The sequence below is a fragment of the Coptis chinensis genome, chromosome 6 (genome assembly GCF_015680905.1).
Source record: "Coptis chinensis isolate HL-2020 chromosome 6, ASM1568090v1, whole genome shotgun sequence".
In the NCBI taxonomy this organism is placed as follows: Eukaryota; Viridiplantae; Streptophyta; class Magnoliopsida; order Ranunculales; family Ranunculaceae; genus Coptis; species Coptis chinensis.
Window position 1 is genome coordinate 27,007,767 of NC_141461.1, and position 25,502 is coordinate 27,033,268.

The 25,502-nt window shown below is 43.4% G+C and overlaps 1 protein-coding gene across 2 annotated transcripts; it reads right to left on the reverse strand.

The window, feature by feature from the left end:
* Positions 1 to 17,385: 17,385 nt before the first annotated feature.
* Positions 17,386 to 22,856, reverse strand: LOC147492383 (polyadenylate-binding protein RBP47-like). Of its 2 annotated transcripts, none has more exons than XM_086565129.1 (6): positions 21,803 to 22,856; positions 21,221 to 21,704; positions 18,580 to 18,638; positions 18,367 to 18,497; positions 18,108 to 18,204; positions 17,386 to 17,919 (listed from the first exon to the last, which is right to left on the reverse strand). In XM_086565129.1, the coding sequence occupies exons 1-6, from the start codon at positions 22,130 to 22,132 to the stop codon at positions 17,752 to 17,754; spliced, it is 1,269 nt and encodes a 422-aa protein (XP_086421255.1). In that variant the 5' UTR covers positions 22,133 to 22,856; the 3' UTR covers positions 17,386 to 17,751. The 2 variants fall into 2 exon arrangements, with proteins under 2 accessions (XP_086421255.1, XP_086421254.1); XM_086565128.1 differs by having other exon boundaries at positions 18,580 to 18,653.
* Positions 22,857 to 25,502: the final 2,646 nt, after the last annotated feature.

Genomic DNA, 25,502 nt, shown 5'->3' on the forward strand with positions numbered 1-25,502 from the left:
CCCATATCCTGATATTTTGTACTATGATTAGCAGTAGTAAAATAATAAATCTCTTTCAACCCTACTTCTTGTGTTGAGAATTTATGGAGCGTTATTTTCCCTAATAAGCCATAAATAAATAAATTATTGAGTTGAGACTTTCTGGCAATGATGCGCTTCAAGCCTTCAATGGTGCAAAACTCGTCTCTCTTTTATCTCCAAGGAGGATGGGGTCTCCCTATATTGTAAGATGTTTTTTTCATTATCTCTTTTGATTTTTGATGCTCTACAACTGATTGATGATTACTCTTTCAATTATAACTGTTTGATACTCGAGCATTCTTTTATGGACCTTTGGGTTACGTCAGGTTTATTCATGCTACTGGTAATCTACTACTTACACCTTAAACTCAAACAATGTTGTAGGGGAGTGATATTCTCTATCCAGCACACGCCTAGCATGATGGGAATGACACATCGACCTTTGGATACATGTCGCATCCATGAGCTAGTAGAACGCTACAAACAGGTCGCAGTATCACGCGAACTACACGAGGAAGTGACACAGATTCCCTATCCAGAAGCAATCATGACTAAAGGTGTACTTGCACATATCTTGACCGTCAGCCACTGGTCACAGCCGCAAGCTACTTGTACAGACTGCCACTCCACATCATTACAGCAGACCTAGGAGAGCAATTCTCACATGTTATCCTAATCTCCACCCCTCATTTGGGACATCCTTTACACGTGGTGAGCAAGGATACACTCTCAATCTCTATAAATACCTCTCCTATGAACTACGCCAGACCTGATTCTACTCTCCCCCATACAACCCAGAGTAAGATACGTAGGCAGTTCGCTCTCAAGTCGAACTCGGTCTCATCCACTAACCTATTCCAGTCCCCCAGTGACTGTTTATAAGGGAAAACCAAATCGCACCTTTACATTGGCGCCCGCCTGTGTGGTCGATTACTTGAGATACCAAACCATTTCCAAACAAATCAGTAGCCAAAACTCTCAAGCCCACGAAGCATGGCAAGCCTCGAAGCTCAACTCCACCTTTTAGCGGGACAACTAGGGACGATTGAGCGAGCAAATAGCGAGGTCGCAAGAAAACGCGTCCACACTACGCACAGGTGGATACACGTAACCCACTAGGTGTCACCGCAGAGGACGGCGTCATCAACGTCGGTCAACAGATCAACGAGTGAGCCAAAGGCTCGACAAAACGCGGTAAAGAAAGATTTCACCCGGATAGTGCAAAAGATGCCGAAAACCTACCGCAAGATCTACATTTCTTCGCTGAAATACTTCACAAAGTCTCTCCTCCGGACTTTGTCCAACCACAGTTCCGATGTAAGACGACCGCACATGCCCAGGCCAGCATATAGCCCGGTATGTTCAAAGTCTTGCACTCTACAGTGCACCAGAGTTCGACCATCTCCATAGCAGACTGTTTCCGGCGAGTCTAAAAGATGGCCCACTCGACTGGTTCTTCTCCCTCGAGGCAGACTCAATAAAAAGCTGCGAACAGCTCACCGACTGTTGTCATGAAGCCAATACGTCCATAACAGACGTAAGAAGGGTGATCTCAATTCACTCTTCCAGCTCGCTCTTGGTAAGGAGGAAACCTACAGCTCCTTCTTAAGCCGGTTCAAAACAGAACTTTTGGACATGGAAAACAGCCTCAAAGAGTCATTTGCTGCAGTGGCTTTCAAACCGCAAAGAGCCTGCGGCAATACCGCGACTCACCAAATCGCTCCCGAAAAGACCCGCCCGAACGCCGGTCGGTATGCCTTCGAGTTGATAAATACATCAAGCTGCAAGAAGGTTTGAAAGATCAGAACCAAGAAGAAGAAGAAACAGAAGAAGGAGAGGTTTACGAGGTAACATCATCCTCTAAAAAGCGACCCCGATAACAAGGGCAATCCTCCAAACCCAAACCAAGCAATAACCGAGAATTCGCCGTGCTCACCAGATCTCCTAGTTACATACTAGAGAAGATCAAGCGAGCTGCCTTCTACCGACCGGAGATAAGGCGACCCGCCAGATCGCCTAACCACCCCCTACGGCGTTTCCGCGTGCTAGGTGCCATGAGACCGACGTGTGCTGGGGGCTCAAGCATTATTTGCAGGACCTGGTTAAAGCCGGACACATCAAGCAATACACCAATATACCCGACGGCGACCTGTGTCACAAGCTCATGGCCCGCAGAATACGAAGCAGATCCCCGCCACGACATAGCGATCCGCGGCCCCCAAAGTCGCCCCTCACGGCCAGAGGCGTTCGAGAACGCTCCCGTCAAGATCGCCGTCAGCCATCAAGAGGTCGCGAGTATTACAGAACCATCCACATGATCACACTTCAGGATGATTCCGTCTCAAGTTCGCAAGAAAAGAGAAGGCGCGTTGGCGCCCTTCATGAAGTTTACAACTTTTCTTCATTGTCGGGCCGCACTCGCCGCCACGCAGATTCAGACGGGGCGGGGAGACATCACCTTCTCAGAGGCCGACCTCAACAAGGTTTGCCTCCCGCACAACGACGCACTCGTGGTCCACGTCAAAATCAGCAACTGGACTGTCAAGCGAGTTTTGATAGATCCTGGCAGCTCCTGCGATATTTTGTTCTACCACACGATCCAAGAGATGAACCTGCCAAAGTCGGTCTTCATAGACCCAATCGCACCCCTCTTCGAATTCAATGGCTCCAGGGCCGACCCAATAAGAGACATCATACTATCAGTCTCAGTGGGCTCCCGAGAAGACAAGGTCAGCTTCAACACGTGTTTCAGCGTCCTCGATACCAAGTCGTCTTACAACGCCATTCTAGGACGACGGTGGATCCATCAAATGCAGGCAGTACCGTCCACTTTGCACCAAGTGATCCGTTTTCCGGGCCGAAAGGGAATGATGGAGCTGCGAAGCAATCAGCTCGAGGCCCATCATTGTAACCAGATCATCGTAGCAAACAAGATCGCCGAATCTCCCATCACCATCAGAAACGAGCCCACCAGCTATACAATGGCCAAAGACTTAGTGGCCGGGGAGAGAGAGCCAGCATCTAAGCGAGCGTACTGGGGGCTCCAACAAGAACTTCCTCTCACCAGCCCGGGTCCCGACCTCCACCAAGGCAGCAGTTGTACCAGCGTTGCAAATCCTTAAGGTCACCCCAGTGGAGAACGTCACGTGCAAACAAAGCCTAGAGATCGCCCCACCAGCTCTCATACAACCGGGGCTGCGGCAAAAACCACCCGGTTTCACGGCAACGGCAAAAGCGATCACCTCGACCTCATTTGTCGTAACCACGAAGTAAGACTCCACTCTACGGCTATTCCGGCCCGGTCATCGGACCAAAGACAACATCTGCAAAGTGCAATCCTCCAGAGAGCACTCAAAACGCACAGAACCAGGCACCGACTGAAGAAAGGCAACAAGTGAATCTAGGAACAGAAGACGACCCTAAACTCGTCTATGTCGGGGCTAACCTCGACCCCACACTTAAGGCTCATCTTGTAAATTTTCTGTCCATGAATAAAGATGTGTTCGCTTGGTCGTATATCGACATGCCTGGTATAGATCCTAGCGTTGAATGCCACCGGCTAAACGTTAACCCTAGTGCCAAACCAGTTCGACAACGACCTAGAAGATTGTCATTACGTTTTCAAAAAGCAGTCAACGATGAGGTCGATAAACTCAAACAAGTAGGTTTCATCCGGAAGGTCGATTACCCAGATTGGGTAGCAAACATAGTGGCCGGTCGAAAAAAAAGAATGGTCTGATCCGCGTGTCGTCGATTTCACCAACGTCAACCAAGAAACTCCAAAGGACAGCTTCCCACTACCCAGGATCGACCGACTTGTCGACCAGACTTGTGGGCACGAGCTGCTATCATTCATGGATGCATATAGTGGGTACAACCAAATACCACTCGCTAAAGAAGATCAGGAGAAGACCTCATTCATCACTGAGCAAGGAATTTATTGTTACAATGTTCTCCCATTCGGACTGAAGAATGCAGGGGCGACATATCAACGACTAGTAACTGACATGTTCCAGGACATGTTAGGAGATACCATGGAAGTCTACATCGACGATATGGTTGTCAAAAGCAAGAAAGCAGGCGACCACCTTACTCACCTCGAGCAAGCGTTCTCCAGACTACGACGAACCGGAATGAAGCTAAACCCAGAGAAGTGCCTTTTTGGAGCGTCCTCCAGAAAATTTCTCAGATATCAGGTCTCGCAGCGAGGTATCGAAGCGAATCCAAATCAAATTCGGGCGTTCTTAGACATGCCCGACCCACAAACAAAGAAACAGATACAAAAGTTGTCAGGCATGGTCGCTGCACTTAACCGATTCATATCGAGAGCATCAGATAAGTGCCGACCGTTCCTACAGATACTAAAAAAAGGCGAACAGTTCTCATGGAACGATCAATGCCACCAAACATTCTCCACTCTTAAGGAATACCTCACAACACCTCCCGTCTTAGCTAAGCCGATAGACGGAGAAACTCTGGGGCTCTATCTGGCAGTATCGGACTTCGCCATCAGTTCGGTCCTATTCAAAGAGGAACACAGTTCAGAAAAGCCGATCTACTTCACAAGTAAGACACTCACTCCAGCCAAGAGGAATTACTCCCACGTAGAGAGAGCAGTCATTGCTTTGTTATACTCGGCAAGAAAATTCAGACCTTACTTCCAAGCCCATCCAATCAAAGTACTTAGCGGTCTCCCGTTGAAGAGGATCCTTCACAAGGAAAATAAGGCCACTAGGATGGCAATATGGGCCGAAGAATTGGGCGAGCACCACATGGACTTCGTCCCCCGCACGTCGCAGAAGGGTCAGGTCGTCGCAGATTTCCTAGCATATTTTCCAGTCGACGACCCTAATTAGGAGGCAGAAACAGAGGTCGCACCCACAAAAGCGAACATAAAGCGGTCAGTCGGTCCCTACGCCGATGGTTCCAAAGAACCCGGGAGGAGATGGTATCGAATCGTCTTAGTATCCCCCGAGGGAGCTATGATAGAGAAAGCAGTCCGCATAGACTTCGCAATTTCCAATAACGAAGCAGAGTACGAAGCACTAATAATAGGAATGCGTGCGGCAATCCAGCTGGGTGTAAGAGAGCTCCAAATCTTTAGTGACGCGAATCGTCGTTAAGCCCGGATCGCAAAAGAGTACACTACCAGCGAAGGTAACCTTTCCAAGTACCTTCAAGTTGTTAATGATTTGCTTCCTTCTTTTAGCAGAGCTACGGTACACCATTTTTTGGGTGACGAGAACTGTCACGCAGATAGCTTAACATACCTAGCCACTCGGATCGAGGCGTGCCCCCCTAGACAACTAACCATTGAAGTGGTCGATCGACCAGCTTACCAAGTGGACCATGTCTTGGCAATCAGTGACCTGTGCCCACTCTCTGAAGATCAGATGAGTCAAACATGGATGCAGCCTATTATACAATACATCAAGCACGGCACACTCCCAGATGAGCGTACCAAAGCCAGAAAAGTTCCACACCAGGCACGTAGCTATTGTTTGGTGAACGACAGGTTATTTTGCAAGTCCGCAGGGGGACCTCATCTGAGGTGCATCAGCCCAGAGCAAGGTCAGTTAATTTTCGCTGAGATTCATGAAGGAGAGTGTGGCAATCATGCCGGAGGTCGCTCATTGGCCTTCAAAGTGATCTCCTAAGGATACTTCTGGCCCCGTATGCAGATTGATGCCAAATCGTATGTCCTCAAGTGTGTCAAATGTCAGACATTTGGTCACAACATCATACAGCCAGCCCGCGAACTGATTAACATCGCGAGCCCTTGGCCGTTCCACATGTGGGGCATGGACATTATGGGACCATTCATCCCTCAGAAGAGCACCGGCTTCCGCTTTGTCCTAGCTGCCACAGATTATTTCACTAAGTGGGTCGAAGCAATTCCGTTGGCACACGTCAAAGAATCACATGTCAGGAATTTCATTTGGACTTATATCATCACCAGGTTTGGCTTACCACACACACTGGTGATGGACAATGGCTCCCAGTTCAAGGGCAAAACAGTCAAAGAGTTCCTGGCCAAGTGGAAGATCGTTCATGCATTCTCTACGCCCCAGTACGCTCAAAGCAATGGCCAAGCGGAGGCCAGCAACAAAGCCATTCTAGAGAATTTGAAGAAGAAAATCGAAAAGAACAAGAGCCAATGGCCAAATCAGCTTGAGAACATACTATGGGCTCACCGCACTACAGCTCGCTCCAGCACCGGCGAATCACCATTTTCCTTATGCTATGGCACTGAAGCCGTCATCCCCACCGAGCTGACAATCATGACAACCTGATCTGAGCTTGTCGAGTCAGGACATAATGACTCAGTATTAGCTCGAGAGGTCGACCTCCTCGAAGAACGGCGCGATCTAGCAGCTATCAGAGTAGCATCCTACCAACAAGTCCTAAAGCGATCTTACAACAAACGAGTACATCCTCGATCTTTTCAACCTGGGGATCTAGTTTTGAAGAAAACTCAAGATGACTCTAAGCTAGCGCCAATGTGGGAATGCCCTTACATAGTGGAACGCATAGTTGGCAATGGAGCGTATTGGATTAAAACCCAGGAAGGGAAGTTGTTGCCACGACCTTGGAACACATACTTACTAAAACAGTTTTACCAGTAGTTGCATTAGGTATTGTAATTCATGTTTCCATCTACTACAAGCTAAAGTGTAAGATACTTAAGATTGTTATCATAAACTGCAGTTTTACTCGCATCTCCAAACCACGCCACTCGCACCGCAAGCACCATATGCACTGCCTCCTTACAGGCTTATCGCCTCTCCGAATCTTGCTAAGTTGAGGACCTACACTCCTAGGATCAACTCAGCGAGAACGCTCTCAGGAGCAGCACGCCCTCAGGGGCTACGCACGCTCTCAAGCGAGCAGAACGCTCTCAGGAGCTTACAGGCTTATCGCCTCTCCGAATCTTGCTAAGTTGAGGACCTACACTCTTAGGGTCAACTCAGCCGAGAACGCCTCGGGGCTACACCTGCGCTCTCAAGCGAAAGCGTAGCGCTCTCAGGAGCTTACAGGCTTATCGCCTCTCCGAATCTTGCTAAGTTGAGAACCTACACTCCTAGGGTCAACTCAGCGAGAACGCTCGGGGAGCAAAGACCCTCGGGGGCTACGACGCGCTCTCAAGCGAAGCGAGTAACACTCGGGAGCTTACAGGCTTATCGCCTCTCCGAATCTTGCTAAGTTGAGGACCTACACTCCTAGGATCGACTCAGCGAGAACGCTCTCAGGGGGCACGCCCTCAGGGGCTACACACGCTCTCAAGCGAGCAGAACGCTCTCAGGGGCTTACAGGCTCATAGCCTCTCTAAGCCTCGCTAATCGAGGACCTATACTCCTAAGATCAACTACGTAAGAACGCTCCCAGCGAGCAACACGACCTCAGGAACTCGTAGGGTCACGTTCCCCCTTAGCATAAGCTAATCAAACACTTACATCTCCTAGATCGCTCTCCCGAGCAATACTAAACAAGCATAACGCTTTACGAGAACACATCTCATAAACAAGCCCAATGAACTAAGTAAGAGAGTAATAGTTACAGGCAGTCAAGCAAAAGATAAACATTAAGCATACAATTACCATGGAACTATACAACAGATTTCAGGTAACCAGTTCAAACCCACCGATCTACTGGGTTTACCCAAGAAATCCAGATCGGACCGGTGAACAAAGAAAGGAAAATTAACGAACTGCCACTTTTGTGGAGTCAGTTCTCTGTACCAAATAAAAGCGAACTGCTCAGGGTAAGCCTGAAAACCACAGCTCTAATGTTTAACCCTCGTAGGGGCAAAGAACAGACGGAACACTTCAACACGAACTAAGTTTCTTACCAGGAAGAGAAATCACCATCACGGAGCCGCAACCACATGTTTATCTTGAGGAGCTGTGCTGGTCGAAGGAATGTGCCTCGCAGCCCGCAGAACAACGCGCATACCCGTCCCCTGAGCACCGTCTACCTTTGTCAGCTGACAATACTTCTCGTCTAGCTTGGCATACTCGCTACAGGCCGTGGTATACGCACTTTGAGCTTTGCGAGCAACCCGCTGACATCGCTTAGCGTACTCAGTGACTTCCGCTACCTCCATTTGCAACTCAGCCATTGAGGCGACCAGTTTAGCGTTCATCGCCAAAGAAGACGGTATTTTGGCGTCATCGGCGTCGGCTTCCTCTTGTCGCCCCCAGGCAGCTCAAGAAGCATCCCAATTTCGACGGGGAGTTGACATCGTGTCGGCGACATTACCGCGGCGTTCTTGAGCTTATCGTACCCGACCCGGAAACTACAAGGACAAAATCACAATCAGAATCACTTAAACAACAAAGCGGCGAAGTTGACAGAGAAACACTCACCAAACAACTAGCCATATCCATGGTCTCCAAAGCAACAGATCCATGTCTTCATCCTCGACTTCAGCTCGGTCCCCATCTAACACGATCCCCTTCAGCAGACTAGTCGCTATGGGCGCCGAGTGGAAGCTACAATCAGAGCGTTTTACAGCACGCTTCTTCCCCGTTCTCCCCACGTAGTAGAATTCGCTCCCCACGTCCCCGACACGAGGGAGCGAACTCTCACTAGCAACGTGACGACCTTGCCCCAGGTCGTCGCTTCCATCAGCAGCCCGAGGGGAGCATTCCGCTCGCTGCGGCGACCTGATCCCTTGGATCGCTTGCTCTTCTTGCCCCCAGACGCCACAGCTTTCCTCTTACCGTGGTCCCCATGCACATGAGGACGGAACTCCATCTCCTCCATGAGCAGAGGGGAACTCGCTCTTACACTCCCTTCTCCTCTGACGTAGGGGAAACACCGAGCCATAATGAAAGCTGGGCACAGAAAACAAAACAGAGATGATCGAAATGGCGGTAAGTAACCTACGTTCATGATCTAAACGAAGGAAAGAGAAACGTACCTGAGTAAAAGGGAAAGCGAAGCGAAACGGAAGCAAGTGAGAAGGGGAGCAGCCACAGTAGGAAGAACAAGAAGAGCAAATGTCGTTGCTCTCCCAAGACCGATCGTATTTATACCCACGAAACGTCTCTTCCCAAGGCACACCATTATGGCATCAAGACACCAAACGCCAGCCAACCTGGCAGCCATCATTTCATATCTCCCGACCGTCCACATCCCAACACGTGCCACGCACACACTATAGCTCAGGCTGCGCTAGAGTACAGAACGCCCTGGCGCTCTCATAGAGACGAGCGACCTGCACCATTTAGTTCCCAACAGCATGCACACGCTTACAAATACAAACATTCTTCTCATACGCAAGGCTAGGTATAAAGGGAGAGAGCAACAAGATTCACATTCATACAAGGAGCGAGCCTAACGATAAGAGGGATGCCCCAGTTCACAGACTAACCGTGCTGCTGAGAACACTCAGGAAATCCAGCACAGTTAATCATTAAGTATCATAATTACTAACAAAGAAGAAAAGCGAGCTGCCCAAGTCAACCTAGGAACCCAACTCTATTGTTTACGGCCAGAGGCCCAGTACAACCACATACAATAACAAATGGTCTAAACATTTTCGTTTAAATCTTCTCTAAGGGCGACATTCGAAATGGAGACGGAGCTTGGATCACCAGAAGACGCCACAACTGCCTCAGCACCAACCACATGGAGATCGGCTTTGGACCCCTGAAGGTCGCTTTCGCTCATCGACCGGTGAGGGGGTGACGACCGGGAGGGGGGGCGGCATCTTTCAGCAGATTCGGCCGAGCTCGCCCGAAGTCCGGCATTCCCGCTCCTCCTACAGGTCGTCCAGCTTCCTTTCCAGCTCCTCCACCTCAGCGCGGATGGTGAGATAGGCCTCTTTCGCTTGCAGAGTGGAAGTCTTACATCGTTCTGCATAGGTGTTCGTCGCGGCTAGTTGGCCCCTCAACGCCTCCACCTCATGTTTCAACTCGATCGACTCGTTCACAGCAGAGGTCTTCTCCATAGTCGAGGCGGTGGTGAGGCCTCGGCCAGATCGATTTGGCCTTCCGACCCTCTTGCGCTCGCCAGATTCGGATATTTCGTCCCTTAGTAGTGACTCAACATCTGCCTTCTCGGTTCCAATGATGCGCAGAGGCGTCTTCAAACCACGGTACCCAGCGATTAGCTGCGACAGATCACACAACAAATCACGTTATTACCAAACAAACAGCATGTAACGCGATAACACAGTCAAGTAGAACAAAAGGGTTACTCACCAGGCACATTGCTTTGTCCATCCCCCTCAGGTTCGACTCCAGCTCCTTAGCATCCAGGTCCTTCCTATCACTGTCCAGGGTCATCCCCTCCAATAAGCAAGCAGCTATGGGTGCGGACTTGTAGCTGCAGTCTGACCTCCTCACATAGCGCTTCTTCCCAGTTACTTCATCGATGTACATCAGTTGCGCTCATTTCGTCTTTTCGATCTTGGAGTGCCCCTTACCGATCTCTCTTGCACCAACCTTTCCCTTCATCTTGCCGAGGGGATCTCCAACAACCCAGGTCGGCGACCTCGGGGCAACCTCCCGGCGTCCTCACCTGGGGCCTGAACTTCGGGCATCGGCCTCGCCCTCGAGTTGCGAGCCGCCCTTCCCCCAGTTCACATTTCACCACCCAGTGCGGTCTCAGCCACCCTCGCAGCCTTCGCAGGTCGATACTCTGGGATGTCGAAGAGAACGTCGTCCACATCCAAAGGAGCGTCCTCTCAACCTTTCCCCGCTCCAGACCCAGAGGCCCCAGCACTTCCAATGGGTCGCTTCACCCCAGTACGGCCCCGTTGCCTGTCTTCCCGCGTCACCAGATCGCTCTTACGCTTCTCCATCACATCTTTCTTCGACGTCTTCCCACTCACCTTACCCCGCGCTCTGGCTTTCTGCTCTTCTCTTTTCTCCCGGATTGCAGGTCCTCCGCGCTCTTTAAAGAAATGCGCAACTTCCAGTAGCTTTGCCTGTTTTTCAGCTCGCGTCAGCCTAGCGAACTTCTCAATCACCTGTCGACTCGACTCCTTTTTAGGTGGATATCTGCATAGAAAACAAGACAACAGTTTCAGTATAAGTTCAGCAAAACCAAGTTGACCTAATCAGACAACGCGCTGCTACCCACCAGTAAAGTCGCATATTCTATGGTCCACACTGAACCCGCTAGCACAGTAGCTTCCTACAAGGAGCAGCGGTCGTTTGTCCCACGACTCGTTACTCTTACCATCCAGAATGCCCGACAGCGTAGCTCGAGTTTGCAGGCTAAAGTTCAGCGACCTAGATCGCTTTACGAGGTAGTGCTCGATAACATCAGTGACCTCGATTTGGTACTCCCCACTGGCGTTCAATAGGTCAAAAACCTTGAATAATCGCCACGCGCATATTACCCACAAACTGAACAGGCGCCTTGCCATAACGGTTCAGGAACTCGCAAACCAGCTTGGAGAACGGTATCGTCATGTGCGCCCTCAGCTGTCCCTCACAGATGATCACCCCACGATTTGGTGGGGTGTACCTATCACTATAAACCAGAGCGTTCTTATCAGGCTCATGGATCTCCAGATCGCTTATGGTTATCCCATATTTCTTTCTCAGATATGGAAACGCCCTCAAAGCATGTTTATCCACAGCCCTAGGTGGCAGCCCGCTTGAAGATGACGACCCCTCACCGCGACCTGAAGTGCTAGCTTCAGCAGCTACAGACGCAGATCGAGCCACATCTTCCTCACTGCTAGCCCCCTAAGCCGCCTCACCTTCATCATCACTCTCACCCACCTCACACACAGACTCATCTTTCTCATCACCTTCATCATCCCAACTAAGAGAAACTTCGCGAACCTCATTAGATCAAGTGTCATCGGAGTCCGACATTTTCTCTTCTAACCCTAACAAGTTTAGCTACTAGTATCTAACAGGGTATCCTAACAACTCTAGAAACGGCTGACTTAGCCGCGAAACAAGAAGAAGAGGTTCAAAAATGGCAGAGAACTAACCTGAAGGATGATGCGGTAATGAAGTTCTGTCTACCAGACGAAGCAGCCAAATGAAGTTTCAAAAGAGCAAGTGAAATTTTTGAGCAACCGCCCCTCCAGTTTCCAAGGCATCATGATTACACCCCAGCCCTAGCTGCCCACGACTTCCAACCAACTGTCTTGTCTTTTCACATCCCGAAAAAATGGGGCGCCACGTTTCTTCTCTGTAACTGCTCAGATCCTGTCACGTGCTGAACACGCGTCAAACGTTCACACCCACCAGCTCACATGGTTAACACAAGCCATTCCTCACAGGTCGTTGGAAATTTCCACCTCTAGCATACTCCACGCGCGCTACCGATCTCTCTCAGCAGGTCGTTTTCACAACCTACTGAGAGGGGGCTGTGTAGGGGAGTGATATTCTCTATCCAGCACGCACCTAGCATGATGGGAATGACACATCGACCTTTGGATACAGGTCGCATCCATGAGCTAGTAGAACGCTACAAACAAGTCGCAGTATCACGCGAACTACACGAGGAAGTGACACAGATTCCCTATCCGGAAGCAATCATGACTAAAGGTGTACTTGCACATATCTTGACCGTCAGCCACTAGTCACGGCCGCAAGCTACTTGTACAGACTGCCACTCCACATCATTACAGCAGACCTAGGAGGGCAGTTCTCACATGTTATCCTAATCTCCACCCCTCATTTGGGACATCCTTTACACGTGGTGAGCAAGGATACACTCTCAATCTCTATAAATACCTCTCCTATGAACTACGCCAGACCAGATTCTACTCTCCCCCATACAACCCAGAGTAAGATACGTAGGCAGTTCGCTCTCAAGTCGAACTCGGTCTCATCCACTAACCTATTCCAGCCCCCAGTGACTGTTTGTAAGGGAAAACCAAATCGCACTTTTACAAATGTTTTACTGCAAACTACTTCTTACGTTTCTCTTTTGCATTTATAGGATCAATGTCCATGGACTATTATGAAACTCTTGGTGTTAGCAAGGATACAACTGCACCTGAAATCAAGAAAGCTTAACATTGAGTGTGTTTTCATCTTATGAAATACCCGTCTTCTTTCACTGTCCTTTACTTAATTATTACTGGTTTTTTATGGAACTCTTGTAACTCTATGCTTCTGTAGCTTGCAAAGACGCTCCATCCAGATAAAAACAAAGATGATGCTAATGCCAAAAGAATGTTTCAACAACTTCAAAAAGCTTATGAGGTATTATATTCTACCATATAGCGGAGATGTTCATTGTTTTCCATTGATCATATGACTATATGGACTAGGGTAAAGAATGTTTACATAGGTATCAGGTACTCCCCTCTTTACTTTGGGGGCCGAAAAGCTGTTTCTTAGGGCCATTTGAAGTGCTTGGCTACCAATTTGTCGGATTCCTAAAAAATTCGATTCTCTCCTCATGTTCTTTATCAATGATCAACAGCCCTTTTTCCACTGCCACTACTGCCATTGTTGCCAGTTTTTTTACCTACTATGAGCCTGATATTCTATCTTTCAATTATCTGCTTGAGGCGCGTTATACTTTTTGGAGCATTCCACAGTTGTACAGAAAGTTCTCCATTCGTAATGTAAATGAACAGATTCTACTTGGCTCTGGTCTGCTTGGGTTCCTTGGTGTTTTTGAAATTTATCCTTGTGATTCTTGTTTCTCAAATTTTGCAAACAGACGTGTAATTGTGTGTTTATGTTGTGCCTAAGGCGCATCCGCACATGCTAACTAACTTTTGGTTACACTTCATACTTGCATCTACAGAGAAAATGGTAGACTAGCTTGTTTGTGTACGTATTAACAAGTGGTCTCTTGTGCTGTTTTGTAGGTCTTAGGAGACAAAAATATGCGATTTGTGTATGATCAGGTATTTCATTTAAATTATTTAAGGTTACTTCAACCACAATTTGGACAGTTGATTGATTAACCTACACGTTTGATGATATATGATGAGAGATTGATGAAAATGTGTTTATTTATGTTGTTCAGTAGGCAAGTTTAAGGGTCGGAATTCTAAAGTGAGAACCTTTTTTAAGTTTTGACGAATGCAAGCACCACTTAGGTCCCCATCTTCTCTGTTTAGGTGATTCTTGAAATGAGAGTAAGGTCTTCTTTGTGGTTATGGAACAGGTTGGTCTTTTGTTTAAAGATTGGTTAATTCTGATCACAAGCCCGGATACCGATTTTGAACTTGACTGTTATTGTTTGATATTGTTAATATTTGGATGCTTGACTATTCTGTTTTATTTATGCTTCCCCTATTGTACCAAATAACAACCTCCATTGAAATATGTAAAATCCTGGCTTCAACCAAAGGGTTGCAATATGTTGTAGCTTGCCTAATCAAGATGATGAATGCGGTTTATGGCAGTGATGGGGAGGATACTAGTGGGAGCATGGTTTTGGCAAGTGATGTAATTGAACACATCCTATTGACTACTGATGAAGTGGATTGGAGTTGTGTTGGTCGTCTCCTGAAGACGTTAGAGTGTTGGATAGACTCTATAGGCGAGGCATCTATGGACATCAGGGTTGCAAGCCTTCACGCTCTCATCATCAATCACAACAGAAAATCTAATAGATGCGCTATATGATTGAACGCTCAGTGCAAGTGCAACAAGTATTGTAATATGTAGAAAAAAAAATCAAGATTCATTGTTAAAGAATGAAAAGTCAATGTATTATGTAGGAATGTTGAGGTGTATTTTTGAGCATTAGAGAGTAATTTATATTAAAAGTACGACTGTGAGTGAGGGAATAATATATTTATATATATTATGCACGTGTCCAACACGAATCAGGAAAACTCATGGAAGATCGTTACAACATAACACCTCGTCCAGAACGAGGTGATAACCGCCAGGACTCATGACAGATCGTTACAACATAACACCTTGTCCAGAACGAGGTGCCAACCTGGAACATGCACGCAACGGGCAATAACGCTCAACATATTTGTGTTGGTTAAAGCCAAAGCATCAGTCGCGCTCATGAATACACTGTCTAAAAGCTTATTTATTTTAATCAAGACAGGGACCTGAGCTGATGGAGGAAAGGGGGGAAGCATTGGGCACTTACCTATAAAACAGAGGAGAGGAACTACGTCTGATTTGATCCAAGTTCATCACAAAAACTTGATACGTAGGCAGCTTGTCCCAAAGCGAGCTCAGTCAAAACTCGACCCATCACAATCTTTCCCATTATTCACACTTGTAAGGACTGATCAAATTCAACATTTACAATGACCACATTCAAAGAAAATATAGTTGATTTGTGGATATGTATCGATATTTGTCGATATATCATGATATATCTACAATATTTGTAGTCATAAACATAGTACAAAATATCAGGATATGGGTACTTATCGATATTCAATTTTTAGATATGTATCGTGAATATATCTCTCTCTTTGGGGATATTTGACATTGTTTCACATACAAATATCGTTGATATATCCAAAATATCGACAAATATCGTGGATATTGTAGATATTTCTTAATATATCATGATACATTATTTATATTTATTTGAAATATAATGGTAAATATTAAATAAAATTGTTATATACACAAAATATCGCAAAATATCTCCAAATATCACAAATATTTCAAATATCATTGAAATATCACCGATATTTGCAGTCATATATATCTCTAAATATATCATAATATTTATATATCTTTCTCTGGAATCTGGATAGATATCCCCAAATATCGCGATATATCGAGATATTTTGTACTATGGTCATAAATACCCACACATAGTCTGTGGATATTTGTCAATATTTGTCGATATTTATCGATATATCTACGATATTTGTAGATGCCCCAATGTAATATATCCGCACACAGAGAGATATATCCACGATACATATCCATAAATTAGAGGTCGATATTTTCTCATATCCTGATATTTTGTACTGTGATCGAAAGTGTGCTGGCTATCTGCCTCACTGGCTGCAACAAAAATATTGAGGGCCTTGAATGGACTTGTCCTGCCACTGTAGTTTTTGACCAAGTCTTCAAATTTTCAAGCTCGTCTTTTTCATTGGTTTCAGAATCACTCCAGTACCACTATAGTTAAGATTAATAGGGGAATGGTATTTTACTACGATCAATAAGTACATTACAACAAATTGCCTAGTTGATTTCCAAGTAAACATGGATTGAAATTAGGTGTGATTCCCTGACAATATTAAAGTTTCCCAGGTAGTGAATTTGGAAGAAAACCTTCTTCCAAGAACCATTACTAAGTGTAGTAGGTACTTTTTTATGGGGCATATGCTCATATGCTAGACTTACATGGGCATCTATCGTCTATCTATAATAATTCTGGCAGTATGTCAAACCAGGTAATTGTTTGACAGACGGAGCCTTTAACCAGCCATAGCAGTCCAATAAAACAGGTATGTGTATTTGTACGTAAACACGATACAACGGGCACTGTGAACTTTCCCAGTATTTGGGGTATATCTACACTTGCAGACTGCAGTTACGGAAGTCCCACTTTCCTAAACCAAAGTCTGTAAGAACGTAGTGTGCAACTGTGCATGGTGGTGCTTACGTTACGGGTCATCTTCCAAATCCAATGAAATACAATACCGACAACCACAGAACCCCAGATCTCCACAGGGAAAGAAAGGAAGAACAGCTATCTACCTCAAACCTTCAGGGAAAAGTACCTAGGTTACCCCCATCAATCAAGCGATGGGTATAAGAACAGTTATTTCTCCTTACCACCCTGTTTGCTTACATCCAACACTTCCTTAACAGTACAGTTTTTCTTTTGAGAACACGCATCATTCCTTTCAAATTACACCCCTCTGTTTTTAACCAATCAAACAACACCTTATTGTTAAACTAATACATTCATACACTGCGTACTGTTGAAGAATTACAAAATGCAAGCTTTGTGAGCTATAATACCTTTAAGATTTGGGAGGCAACTCTTCATTTAGCAAACTACGGAACTACTACATAGTTAGTTATGGAAAAGCTGCTAATAAACTGATATCCACCCAATGAAATTGAAATTCAGCAATCACCTGAAGGTTTAAAAATCAATGCGTCTTTCCTATATTTCTCAAAGTTTTCTTCTTCTTTTTTCCTTTTCATAAGAGGAAAAATTGACCCAGTAATTCTTTACCAGACTGCAAGCACAAAATCAAACTTGTTCATTCCCCTGTGGTGCAACGGCTAAGCATAGGTTACTCCAAAATGAGGAAATTATGTGTTGGCCATGCGTATTAAGTTTTAAGAGTGGTCCAGCCACTATTCCATAACATTGTCCATCAAAATACCCTTCCCTATAAAATGTTTTGCCACGATAACTTATAGAGAGATGCTGAGAGATGGACTCCTATTATAGATTGCAATCACAGTGCCAAGGTTGAATAAAAACCTACCTGAGCGGGGCAACATGCATTAAATATATTATTCTGGGATAGCCAGACCGTTCCCCTAAAAACACAGTTTAAATATGAGGACCATGTCAACTTGATTTAACAAGCCATGCAGGCAACTGCATCCACACCATGTAGGCCAAAGAATCCTTGTTCAGTTTTTCTTAGAACACAATTCCTCCAATGTAACCTCTAAAAGTCTCAAACATTAACCAAATTCTAAAAACACCTGAGTCATCAAAATTCAAATCTAACTACCAACTCTAATAACAACTCAACAACAAGCGCAGCAATTTGTCCACCTAGGTTTGATCACATTCACATCACGCCTACAATTAAGCTGATGGTGGAATTCAGCTTACTTGCTGTTGGGGGTTGCCGTACACAGGATAAGCCCCACCATAAGCTGCAGCAGCATATGCGTTTGGATCTTGAGAAGTTGCTGGGGCATAGCCATAACCCTCATAAGCTTGCCCTCCGTAGTATCCCCCATTCCATTGATTACCAGAATCAGTTCTCGACTGCGTAAAACCACATTCGGAAATCAGTGAGAATTACACACTGAAAATAAATAAAATAAAATACAGGAGCAGTAAATACTGACAAACGAAAACCATTAAAATGTTGAACACATGGCAATCAATTCATAAAAGTATCTCTGAAAATATGTTTTGAAGGGAAACTAAATGTCACCGTCAATCATGAGTACCTGTTTGTTCGCGGGATTGCGGCCCCAAGAAAGCCGAACTGTTTGCTTTCCAATGACAGTACCACTCAGATTCTGGAGTGCCTCCTCAGCACAGTTTCTGCAAAAGAAATGTTAAAGAGTGAGTGGATTATTGGTCATGTAATCATAGTAAAGTAAGCTAGAATTATAGTTTACAAGTTCAGACCCTCGATAGACCACTACTTTCCAGATTCGTTGGACTCTACACTATATGTTCATACAATTTTACAATAAGATATACCTATCGGCGAACTGCACAAATCCACATCCTTTCCCAACTGGTATTTTAACTGAGACAACCTCACCATATTGAGAAAATGGCTGCCTGAGATCTTCATCGGTGATAGTGGGATCAAGACCTCCAACAAATATCTGCAATAAAACATGGTCTAATAAATCCAAACCTAGAGTAGAAAACAGCAAACAGCATAGCACAGTGACGGAAAAACCATACTGTTGTGTTAGCAGAATCGTCATCAGTCTGGGCAGAAGCACCATTTGACGCATATCCACCTACCAATACCAAAGCTAATTAAAGAAATCAATATAAGACGTGTGCATAAGAACCCAGATGCAAATGGTAAGTCTCAGACACCTTCAGTTTATTTTTCATATTTCCAACATACTCTTACCAGAAGTCTAAAGGGTGTAATGACAAAAACAAAAGGTGATTAACTCTGCCAGGAATCTTTCACCTCTTCCTTTAATCTAAACTTTTAGGGTTCCTTTCCCTAACGCTACATATTATTGTTCTGTTCCCAACCCCATATGAGGTAACCAATCCAGGCAAAAGATGCCAAATCTGCTATGCCTGGACATGCAGGGTTGAGAAATGGGTTAATTAAGAAGGTAACATTTGGCAAGTTAATCCAAGGGGATTTTAGCTTTTGCACCTTGTTAATAATGTGATATTAGGGTTTGACCCTCTAATTTTTTTAGTGTCTGGACCCCTCTAAAAACTAAATCGGCATAATGGCCAAAAAAGCTTCACGCGCATCCCATCGGCCAAAACCTAATTTACAAAAAGGACTGAAGACTAAATTTTCCACTGAAGGCATCCAAATAAATAAGTTCTCAATGGTTTCATACTCAGATTGAAATCAAATTAGAGCATATTAGGGTTTTTAAGTGAGATAAAATGATGCACTTGCGTGCATATAAGAATATGAACGTCACAAACTGGATACTTACTTGTGAGCCACTACAATTGTTGTGCGTGACAACCGGACTTGAAACCCACAAAATTACAAAGGGAATCACAACAGAGACCCTGAAATTAATTAAACAAACACACCCACAAAGAGAAAATCTTTCTCGCACAACCACAAAATTTATTATCAATCAACCAAGTATGGCCAAAAGGCCTACAACTCAATACATAGGTAAAGGAACCAATGAATTTAGAAGCTAGTCTTCTAATTTAATTTAGAAACAAAAACACCTGATTTTCGGAATTATAAATAAACCTAAAGGTAACCTACACTAAAAACATCAAATTAGCAACCAAACAATATTCTAAAAATCCCTAGTAATGCATAGACCAATATGAATAGAAACCAAGGGTTTGGAACCCTAGAATGCATCAAAAAAAGAAATAAACTCCTTTGGAGTAGGGAACATCATCATCAGCATCTTCAATCCTAGACTCGTCATCAACATCTATTTCTCCAACATATGGTATTTCATTCCCATATACAAGGTCGTCGTTATCTTGCTTCCTGTGCAGTTAAATCGCTACTCGGTCGCTACTCGTTTGAAAAGCGAGTAGGTGTAATCGGTCGGGGATTAATTAGCATTAATCGGGCAATTTTTCATAACACTATATTTCTTTACAAATACTTATTAAATATATTTAACTTTGAAATACCAACATAATAAAGCCAATTAAGAACTCAATCAATCAATAAATAATTAAAACACTCGATCAACTAAAATAAATATGATTAAAGTGTAGAACTTTATATAATCGAAGGTTGGTCGAATCAGCGAAATGTCGAGTTCAATGTTTAACATTGAAATAGTTGAAATAGTTAACACAATTACTCAGCTAATCGGGCATAATCGGCCGAGTACTCAGGGAGTTTTTGAACCCGATTGTGATCGGGGATTAAATTGTTAGTCGAGTCGGCTAAGCAATGAGTAGCGAGTACTCAACGATTTAATAGCCCGGCTTGCTTCATCTTTTTCTCTCCTCAAAACCTTAGTTTCTGATCGTCCTCTTCTTCTTTTCATTGGTAATGGAGAAAAAATAATTTTAGAAGAAAAATAAGGGAAGATGATGGGATGTTTGAATTGGACCATACCCCCTTTTTAGAAAAATGTTCTCCATTTACCTTATTAAATCATTGCTATTTGTGTACGTGACAGTAATGATAGTCAATGAAGAGTTGGTCTTCATTGAGGACATACTTTCAACATAAAACTTAAGTCTTTGATCCTTCATGTAAATTAGTATTTTAGGTGTTGACCCTACACATGGGATACACAGTGGGGTATTTTGGCCATCACGAAAATAATTTACTAGTTCAATTTTTTAGGGGAGCCAAACCCTGGAAAAAAAAATAGAGGGCCAAATCCTAATCTCCAATTATTTTCAAGGAGCAAAACCTAATAACCCCCCCACCAGCTCAATTTATTGACTAGATTATGTATCAAATGATGATGTCATGCAACCGCTAACATTTTAGCGATTAATACTTACACATCATGATAACGCAACAGTCTACTTGGATCCAAGAACAAGTGAACAATAGTTAAATCTAATTAACCAGAATTTAGTTCGCATAGTCCCCCTTACCAGAGTCAAGTGGAATTCTTTGAAGGTTTCTCTTGTTTCTCCTTTATCTCAAATAAGGTGCACATTGTTGCAAAATAAGAGGTTCATGTCCAACTATGCTTTCTCCCCATGACAAGTTTAATAAGTTTTTAATTATCTAAAGACTGGCTTGTCTCTTCATGTAAGTGCAGGTGAGCATAGAATATTCACGTTTAACTGCACTCTTTCTTTCATCCAAAGAGATTTGTTTCTAAAAAGACTATTGTCGAGAATGATTTGGTATGAACAATTATAAAGGCAACAAACTCTATTGACGTACCTTGTGAAGAATACTGCTGCTGATGTCCAGTAGCCTTCCTCGGAGTTGCAACACCAATGCGCATTGGCCTACTAGAACAGAACTGGCCATTCATTTCATCAATAGCTCGCGACTTTTCATTATCATCAGCAAACCTGACAAACCCATAACCTTTTGAACGTCCAGTGTTTGCATCAATAACAACTTTTGCCCCTTTTACAGACTGATATCTACCAGCAAATGTTTCATGCAACAATATGTCAGTAACATCTGGAGCTAAATCACCAACAAATATAGAATGGTCTGAACCAACATCTGTACCGCGTCTCTCCCCTGTACTAAATGATGCCCAGTTGAGCCTAAATGGCTGGTCTGAATTTGGCATTAAAGTTCCATTATAAGCCTGAAGAATTTTCTCAGCTGCTGCACGTGAATAGAATACCACAAACCCGTATCCCTCTGATTGCCCTGTCTGCTTATTCCGTATAACCTTAATAGATGACACCTGGCAATATTAATTTATTATTATTATTGTATTTTAGGTTATGTAATAATAAATAAAAAGTCAAGTCAAAAAAAAAAAAAAAAAAAAAAAAAAGTCACCTCTCCGGTTTGACCAAAGCAAGTATTCAAGTAATTTTCATCCATCCAATACTGAAGATCACCAATCCAAATGGACTTATTATTTTCTTCACTAACAGATCCAGCAATAATACTTTGCTGATACTGTTGTTGTTGTTGGGGAGTATACGCCACGTATTGTTGTGGGTATGTTTGTGGGTGATGCATCATTTGGTGTTGCATCATCATTGTTGCTGCTGCTGCTCCTCCCGGATATTGCATAGCCGCCATCCACTGCTGTTGTTGCTGCAGTTGCTGCTGCAGTTGGAGTTGCTGCTGGTCAACGCCGTTGTTGTTTGTTGGGTGCTGCATGGTTATGCTTATCGAATTTTTGTTTGAATGAAAGGGGGCAAGCAAAACCAGGGCTTGCAAAAAGGAGAGACTAGTTTCGGATTTTTCAGAGATTTATTCAGGGATCTAAACAAAAGGTGGGACCCATTGCGATTTGTTATCAGCCGTTGATTGGTTTAAGATTACCTGATCTACTACTTCAGATAACAAAGAATGCTGATATATATACGGCACCTTTTTAAGATTCCGTTTTCGTCGATATATATATATGGAAAATGGTAATTTGGTATTCGATTCTTGAAGATTGAAATTTCCATAAATGTCACCGATACTAATTGACTTTGGAGTTTGGACCTCTTGTCTCAAATTGGAAAATGTAGGGAAACCTATTTTGCCATAAAATGATCAATTAATCTTATCAAAATGTTCAAGGATGTATTATTGATAGCATTGAGTATACTATGGATTAACGAACAGTACGGCCTAACTCAAATTATATGATTATTATTAGTCGATTAAATGTCCATGGGTTGCTTTGTATTTCGATCATTTTGCTTTCAATTTTGGAACAAAGAGAGAATATGAAAGTAAAACATGCAAATATCGTTTATTTCAAAAGTATAATATTCAAAGCAATTTACATGGATATATATTAACACCACCATATTGATCTGTTGGTAGCGTGGTTGGCTGTCAACAAGTTTGTCATGGATCAAGTCGTGGTATACTAAAAAAAAAAAAAAAAAAAAAAGAACTATACAATGTTACATGAGTATCATCGTACCCATGCATCCGACCAATTCAATGACCTTGTAAGCTAAACACGTAACACACACCAAATCAACTGGAGTACATATTTGTCTACGTACGTATGGGTAGTATATCGACCGACACATAAATCACCAAGCTTTGTCTATGCATTTGGATCAGTGTTTCCACCGGGAACAGAGTGACCAACGCCGGGACTGTGATTTGGAGTCGTTGTGGTTTTGTGATCATCTTTTTCATCACTTGAAGTAGTACTCTTGTTGCTACTATTATCAACCTCTTCCGTCTTCCTATCTCTCACACTTTGCTCTTCAAAAGATGAGCATTTGCTGCACTCCTCTTTGTCCCATAAGGCATTTGAATGCCTTCCCTCAATAATAACAATTTCATGAGCTAAAAACAAGACGACAAGAAGAATAATAGAACATAAGACATTTACAGCCGCCATAGTATAACTCAGTTTCCCAATGAGTATCGTAAAAACAGAAAATTGGAATTGTAATTAGCACAAAGAAGCAATGAGAAGCAAAAGGCTAAATGATATACGGAGCCTCTCAATCTCGTCGAGTATATATAGGACCAGGAATACGGTCAATGCTAGGGGTCTGTGATTTGCAAGGAAAGATAGTATATTACTAAACGGAAGTTGAACCGTTCATTACAATTCAAAGGTGGATTCTACAGAGCATGACACTTTTTCGTGTATTGGTCACCAGTGCTGCCATTGTCAGGACACAGGACATTGCTAGATAAAGGACTAATTATTATGATACTAGTAAGGTGGTTTAGTCTTAATGATTTTTCTAAAAACATAGTATGCAACATTAGTATAAGCAACACTGTTCAGAACAAATGGATTCAGGCATTCAGCTCCCATACTTTACTTTTAATTTCTGAATCAATGAAACCTAGTCAAACGTAGGAGATAATGGCCTTTAACTGTTAAACATGCTCAAATTGCAGAATGGAGGGTTATGGAGGGACTCTTTCTCTTTAGACTCAACACTGAAGATTCACAAAGATTCTAAATGTGCCGCTTTGAGCGGTTCCTAGAGTTGGGGAAGTATCTGGTTCAACCAATTTAAAAGTAGCATAAAAAAGGAGAGGACAAAAATCATTCCACATTCCGCGATTGCAATGGGTGATGACGTGATGTAGTGCGTGCACTCATTAATTTGTATCAAAACAATGGGTGATTAGTGGAAGATCACCAGTTTACTAGAAAGCAAGGAATTACGAGTGTCACGGCTGAAATTTTGACAGATGGTAAACTGTAGAGAAAAAGACCAAAAATTACATCAGACTTTGCAGTTGGTTTCAAAACAGATAATGTACTTTTTTTTTTATTCAAATAAACATTGTACTTTCAAAACATTTCAATTTAGTCAAACCGTCAAATTAATTGGATGGCGTGCTAATGTGGGTCAATAAAAATTTCCCCAAATCTAATTTGCCCATGCATTAGTTTCAACCTTGAGGTGGCATCCACATAATATTTCAACTCGCTAATTTATGAAATGTCAACTGAAAAGTCAATTGAAGTCAAAGTCCTCCTATGAAACATATATATCCTCTTGCGCGCACACAAAAGCACACAATTCAAGAAAAAAAAATCTGAGTAGGCGGAAGGTTATGTCCTTAGACAATCATATAACTCACTCAGCATTGTACGTTAACAACAAGATCTACTTACCAACCGGTAGTTACATGGTGTGTACCACAAACGCTTGAGTTTTAAAATATACAAGACATGTATTAAAAAAAAACAATAAGCAAAGAACAAAAAGTGGAAAATAATGAACTTATCTCCTAACTAGTTGAATGACGATGCGATCTTCATCGTTTCATCGGGTTCTATCTGTATTCTAGTTTGCTGCAGCTTCACTTCTTGTCATTGGAATCATTCGATTGGTATTAGAGAACTACCCTGATAGTGATAATAGTAAACGCCATTCTCCTGCTATTGGGCCAACAATGTCATGGACAAATGTTTCTTCTAACTTGAGCCAGTGCGATATTCTTTATGGTAGATGGGTATTAGACGATGAGACTCACCCGTTGTATGAAGAAAAGAGTTGTCCATATTTGGCGAAGCAGGTCACATGCCAGAGAAATGGAAGTGGAAGACCTGATTCTCTCTATTAGAATTAGGGATGGGGGAGCCTAATTGCTTTTGTGACAATGACTTTTCAGAAGTTAGTGAGTCGAAATATTATGTGGATGCCACCTCAAAATTGAAACTAATGCCAGATGGGCAAATTAGATTTGGAAAAATTTTTAACGACTCACATCGTGCGACCCACATCATCACGCCATCCAATTAATTTGATAATTTAACTAAATTGAAATGTTTTGAAATTACAATGTTTATTTAAATAAAAAAAATATATATTGTCTGTTTTGAAACCAACAGCAAAGTTTGATGTATTTTATTGTCTTTTTTCTCTAAACTGTAAACACGTTTTCGAGAGTTCATTACAGTCAACGGTCAACACATGGATTTATGGTCAAGAACAGATATCACTTTCTCGAAGTGGGGGCCCACGAGATTTAACAAGTTCAGTGCTGGCAGCATTTTGAGCTGCCAACTCGATCTAACAGAAGTTCTTTTCCTTTCTCTTTT

Coding starts and splice junctions, on each gene's coding strand:
- LOC147492383 (XM_086565128.1), bottom strand. CDS start 22,132: ATGCAGCACCCAACAAACAACAACGGCGTTGACCAGCAGCAACTCCAA. Junction 18,498..18,579: donor ACGATTCTGCTAACACAACA/GTATGGTTTTTC, acceptor GTTTTATTGCAG/ATATTTGTTGGAGGTCTTGA. Junction 18,205..18,366: donor TTTGTGCAGTTCGCCGATAG/GTATATCTTATT, acceptor TTTCTTTTGCAG/AAACTGTGCTGAGGAGGCAC.